This window comes from Antrostomus carolinensis, unplaced genomic scaffold (assembly GCF_000700745.2).
Source record: "Antrostomus carolinensis isolate BGI_N321 unplaced genomic scaffold, ASM70074v2 scaffold6585, whole genome shotgun sequence".
Taxonomy (NCBI): Eukaryota; Metazoa; Chordata; class Aves; order Caprimulgiformes; family Caprimulgidae; genus Antrostomus; species Antrostomus carolinensis.
Genome location: NW_010318333.1, coordinates 26,577 through 32,313, shown reverse-complemented (window position 1 = coordinate 32,313; position 5,737 = coordinate 26,577). Strand labels below are relative to the sequence as shown.

The following is a 5,737-nucleotide window of genomic DNA, read 5'->3' as shown; positions in this document are numbered from 1 at the left end:
TGGGGACCAAGGAGAGCCCCCAGAACCCAAACCCCGCGAGTGGCTGGAGGCATCTTCCCCCGAAACCTCTGTGTGTCAGAGGCTGCAGGAAGAGCCTAAAGAACAGGGATTTCTCTCTAAAAGCACAAAGCCCTGAGGCATGAAGTGGATAATTTTTAGATTAGGGATGATAATGGAGCGGCTCTTTAAATATTTTCCTGCGGTAATTACTGGTTATCAGCCCTAATCGCTGCTGTTTGCGGCAGCCGCGCGATGGGAGCGCTCAGGAGCTGCTCAGCCCTTCCCGGCTGCCTTTTGTTTCATTTCTTGTTTGTTTTTTTTTTTTCTTTTATTCCTCCTTTCTCTCTTTGGCCTCCCTCCCTCCTCTCCCCTTGCCTCCCTCCTGCCCGGGCACTGATGGGTTGTGTGTTTCTGCCCCAGGAGAAGCGCCCGTGAGATCCGGTGGCGGCTCCCCCATCCTCATCAGCATCAACCGGGCAGAGCTGAGCAACCCGGAGGTGAAGTACAACTACACGGAGGACCCCACCATCCAGAAGATTGATCCTGAGTGGAGCATCAACAGGTTAATTGTGGGATGTCTGCAGGGAGCTTGTGGGATGCAGGGGGAGGTTCTTCTCCACATGGATCCCCACTCCCGATGTGCACATCCCAGTGCTGCTGTGATAGCCCCTGGGCTGTGCTCCAGAGATGTGGCGAGAGGAGTGTGAGCAATGGCTTGGCACCGGGGGGGCCCTGCTAACTCCTGGCCTGCAGTGCTCAGCCTGGCAGGGGGCAAGAGCAGAGAGCGCTTTGGATCTGCTTAATTTCAGCTTGACATTTGGCGACGGTGAATAAAATTTAAAATATTTCCCATCAGGGGATTTTTTTAAATGTTTACATATTTGTCTAAAAGGTTTGAATTGGCTGGAGAGGAGACGAAGGAATCCATTAAGTGCTGGTGCCAAGGGAAACCTTCCCCAGGGTGTTGATGAGGAGCGAGCTCCCCAGGGGCATGGCCGGGCTCTCTGGGACTGCAGGGCTTTTAACACCAGCCATGGAGAAAACCCAGCAGGGCTCAGCCTGCCCTGCCACCCACTGCCTGTGTGGTGGAGAATGGGGTGGCATAGAGGACCTCCTCCTCCTCAGGGTGCTTTCCCATCGTGGATGCTTGGTCTCCTTTAGCTTGGGAGCTACCTCCAGACCCCAAATTTGGACACAGGCTGGGATGTTAGTGTTAATTAGCAGGTTTTATATGTCTAGTTGGCCCTTGGGTCAACTGAGATCATTTAATGGTGGTGAATGTCAGATCCTGCCGACTGTGGTGACATCTGTGTGGGATAAGAGGTCCACGGGGCATTGTGGTTCACCCAGGTTGGGGCAAATGGGCATCTGACTGGTGAGGATGGGTGCTCTCCTTCCAGAATTGGGGACCCAGTGCCAAGCTGCCTTTCCTAACCCATTGTCTCCGTGTCTCTAGTGGTGGAACATTGCTGACTGTGACTGGCACCAACCTGGCCACCATCAAAGAGCCCAGGATCCGGGCCAAGTACTGCAGCTCTGAAACAGAGAACGTAAGTGCTGCTGGCTGGGACTGGGGGGAGAGCACAAGGAGGAGGGATGTTGTCCCTCTGCAACACAGGGCAGAAAGCACATCCCTTGCCCATCAGGTGTGATGGCCTGGAGGTGCTCAGGTCCAGGGGCTGCCACCCAAAGTGAGACACCAATCTCCCTGCAGGACCTCCAGCCATGTGCTTCCAGGAAAGGGCTGAGATCTGAGTGTGCAAAACTGATGGGAGGTTTGTGGGGTGTCTGCAGGATAGTGACAGAGTCCATCTCCAGTGGGATCCCACCTGCCACCCCCACACATCCGTTGCAGATGGGAGGCTCTCTCTGCCCCAGGGTAGAATGTGGCACCTGTTGATGTAATGGCACTGGACAGGAGATCCTGGGTCCAAACCCTGCGTCCAGAGCCACTGCTTGCAGGAGATCCTTGTGGGATCGGATCCTGACCTCCCTCTCAGGAGCTGGGTCTGACCTTGGTCCGTGCCTCCTGCAGAACTGCACCGTCTACAACGACACCACGATGGTGTGCTATGCGCCCTCCATCAACAACCACCTGCGGAGCCCTCCAGAGCTTGGTGACCGCCCGGATGAGATCGGCTTCATCATGGATAATGTCCAGGCCCTGCTCATCGTCAACACCACCAACTTTGTTTACTACCCGGACCCTGTCTTCGAACCACTCAGCCCCACGGGGATGCTGGAGCTGAAGCCCAGCTCTCCCCTCATCCTCAAGGTAAGGCAGCCTGCGCCCGGGGGCAGAGGTGTAGGGATGTGTTCCTCCATGGAGGAGGATTTTTCACAGAATCCCAGAGTTGCCTGGATTGGAAAAGACCTTTAAGATCATCGCGTCCAGTCATTAACCTCACACTGACTAACCCATGTCCCTCAGCACTACGTCTACATGACTCTTCAATCCCTCCAGGGATGGGGACTCCACCACTGCCCTGGGCAACCCCTTCCAATGCCTGAGAACCCTTTCAGGAACGAAATTCTTCCTCAGATCCAATCTAAACTGCCCTTGATGCAACCTGAGGCCATTTCCTCTTGTCCTGTCACTTGTTACTTGGTTGAACAGACCAACCCCGACTTCTCTACACCCTCCTTTCAGGTGGTTGTAGAGAGTGATAAGGTCTCCCCTGAGCCTCCTTTTCTCCAGGCTTTGTCCCTCCTGAGGCTAAGTCCTGCATTGCGAGAGCAAGCATTTGCTTTATGTTGGGTTTTGTAAGCATTCCCTGTTGCGTGAGAACTGACAGTCTTGTTCCCTCAAAGGGCAGGAACCTGCTCCCTCCAGCTGCTGGTAACTCCCGCCTGAACTACACGGTGCTGATCGGAGACACTCCCTGCATCCTGACTGTCTCTGAGACCCAGCTCCTCTGCGAGTCCCCCAACCTCACTGGCCAGCACAAAGTCACGGTAAGTGCCAACGCTGGTGCCTTTGCTTCTTCTGTCCTGTGTGTCCCAGAGGTTCAGTCTTTATCCCAACATCAGCCCCACTGTGCGCTCGTACTTGGATGGGGACTGGATAGTCCATGCACATGCAGGAGCGTCCTCAGGCGCCTTCTTCCTGCTCCTCGGGCATTGCTCTCCCTAATTACATGTTTGGTAGGACCAAATACTTGGTCCCCTCCCCAGCACACTTAGATGGGCGTTCCTGTGCCCTGGGTGGCCCTGGCTGACCCTACCAGCAACCTCCCTTCCCTGCTGGGTGCCAAGGCACAGCCAGTGCCAAGGCAAGGGGAGTTCCCACCCCTTCCCCACAGTGCCAGCACACGCCGTAAGGAAGAAGGCTCCTTTGTTTGTGGGGTTGTAGCGCAGTGGTGCTCACCCTCCAGGACCCTGCCAGGTTGAAAGGGGCCTGGCATGGTCCCTTGCCAGGCTTCCCACCCTTGGGGAACTCGCTTCACATCCCATCTGTTACTGTAATGTTGTCTGAATGAGACATCAAATTCTCTGTCCACTCCATCAGTGTGTGTCCTGCATCCCATTAAAGCATGCAGTGCTGCTCCAGACCCGTGCCTGCCATCCCTGAAGTTTTCCACATCCTCCTTTCCCCAGGCTGGGAGTCATCCCCCAGTTCCCAGCACAGTGGGCACAGTGGGCACAGTGGGGAGGGCTGCCCTGGGTGCATGCTTCCTGATGCCAGGTCCTTTTTTTTGCCCCACCATGGTACAGATCAAAGCTGGAGGGTTCGAGTTCTCCCCAGGGACACTGCAGATCTATTCGGACAGCTTGCTCACCCTGCCCGCCATCATTGGGATCGGTGGTGGGGGTGGTCTGCTCCTCCTCATCATCATCATCGTCCTCATCGCCTACAAGCGCAAATCCCGGGATGCTGACCGGACCCTGAAACGTCTCCAGCTGCAGATGGACAACCTGGAGTCCCGAGTGGCCCTGGAGTGCAAAGAGGGTGAGGGATCCCTGTGCCACTAACGTGGGGGTCTTGGAGAGTCTTGTACCATCCTGAGGCTCAGTGTGCTCCTACTCTCCCCACTGCCTTCCAGAGAGAGAATGAGAATGGGAACTGCTGCTTTGTCAGAGGAAGCAAACTCATTTTGGGTGGGATCTGGAGATTTTTACAGTTAAGGAATTCCTCTCTGCTTCTCCAGACAGAAAAAAGAGAATGAGGAGGGTAGCGAGGGCTGCCTGCGAGTGGGCAGTCGGGCTCTCATTATGTGACAGACGGATGCTGTGAAATTGGACAGAATTCCATGTATGATCCTGCTGATAAAACCTAATTGTCCATTATACCCCTGAGCTGGCTCCTGAGGCCCCAACCCTGCCAGCCACAGCCAGGCTGGGCACTGTGGGTGGAGCAGGCACCAAAACCAAGATAATAATAAGGGGGAAGAAAGAAAAAACCCTTTGCTCCCCCAAATCCCCATCCCTACAGATGCCTGCGGATGGCACTGGTGACAGGGAGAGGGGAGGGAGCTGGTGTCTTGTCTTCCACAGCTGGCAGATAAAAGGATCTGCTTTTAATTAAAAGGCACAATCTCTTCCCTGCCTTTTCTCTTTTCTAGTCCCACTAGTTACAGATAAGATAGCACGCCTTTCAAGCTGACGGTTTGTTTTTTTCTCATCAGGCTGACGAGCCTGCAGTCCTCTGCCTGGCTTTCAGCTCCCTTTAAAGTGCCGTTAATTTGATTTTTCTGAGGGTTTTCTTCCCCCCGCCAACCCCTTTCCCTGGTGCATCTCCAGGACTCCTCTCCCGTCAGCTTTTCCCTGTAGGTGCAATTAAAGGTTTGGGACCCCCCCCACATCATGTTCCCGTGGGATTTGTGGCTGCCTCTGCTCTGATCGGGAGGTGCTGGAGTGGGTGTGTTCAAGCTCTTCTCTTGAGAAGTATTTAGGTCAAAAAGAAATGAGGACATTCCTGTGGTTTAGGCTAACATTTTCCCCCGGAAGCTCTGGCTTTGTTCAAGCCTTGCCATTCCTTGCTGCCCTCAGCATCCCTGGGAGGCTGTGAGTGCTGAGCAGGGGAGATTTGAGCCACCCCTGGGACTCACTGGTCCTGTTCCCTGATCTGCCACTTGATTTATTCTAGAGAAGTCATCCCTGTGCCCTGCAGCTCAGTGTCTCCATCTGTGCGATGGGGACAGTGATCACAGCTTGCTGGGGGGAGGGATGCGGAGCCAATTCTCTCCTAAGGGGTCCCACTTATAGGGTGCTGGGGGGTGTGGCGGAGGCTGGGTGCCAATGCTGTGTGCTGGGACTCTGGGATGTGTTGCTTAATTCTGTTTTTCCCACTCCAGCCTTCGCTGAGCTGCAGACTGACATTAACGAGCTGACCAATGACCTGGATGGGGCTGGCATCCCCTTCCTGGATTACCGCACCTACGCCATGCGGGTTCTCTTCCCAGGCATAGAAGATCACCCCGTGCTGAAGGAGATGGAGGTGTGGTACCGTCTATCTGTCTCTGTAGCATTTCGCACAGGGGATGTGCCCCTGCCTAGCCCCCTGCACAAGTCCCCGTGCCCCAGGCCTGGGCCTGGAGAGATGCTTTGGTTGGATGCTGGTGCGGCAAAGAGCATCTCCCTGGCAGGCGACGCGAATGCAGACCGGCTGCCAAATGGTTACTGTGCTCTTTCACATTAATATCAATATTTATATTAATATCATCGCTGCTGTCATTTTCTACAGCACTTGCTTTATTCAATTGGGCTTGTTTGATGCCTGACCGGCCGCTTGTTTCTA

General features: G+C 54.7%; 1 protein-coding gene across 1 annotated transcript in view; it reads left to right on the top strand.

The window, feature by feature from the left end:
• Positions 1-5,737, top strand: part of LOC104525636 (plexin-A1-like) — a gene marked incomplete at its 5' end in the record, with an annotated part of 67,771 nt that overhangs the window by 35,505 nt on the left and 26,529 nt on the right. The window contains 7 exon segments of the mRNA XM_010168847.1: positions 421-453; positions 455-562; positions 1,457-1,550; positions 2,036-2,275; positions 2,812-2,955; positions 3,715-3,949; positions 5,295-5,437. Coding sequence (XP_010167149.1) covers positions 421-453; positions 455-562; positions 1,457-1,550; positions 2,036-2,275; positions 2,812-2,955; positions 3,715-3,949; positions 5,295-5,437 — 997 coding nt within the window.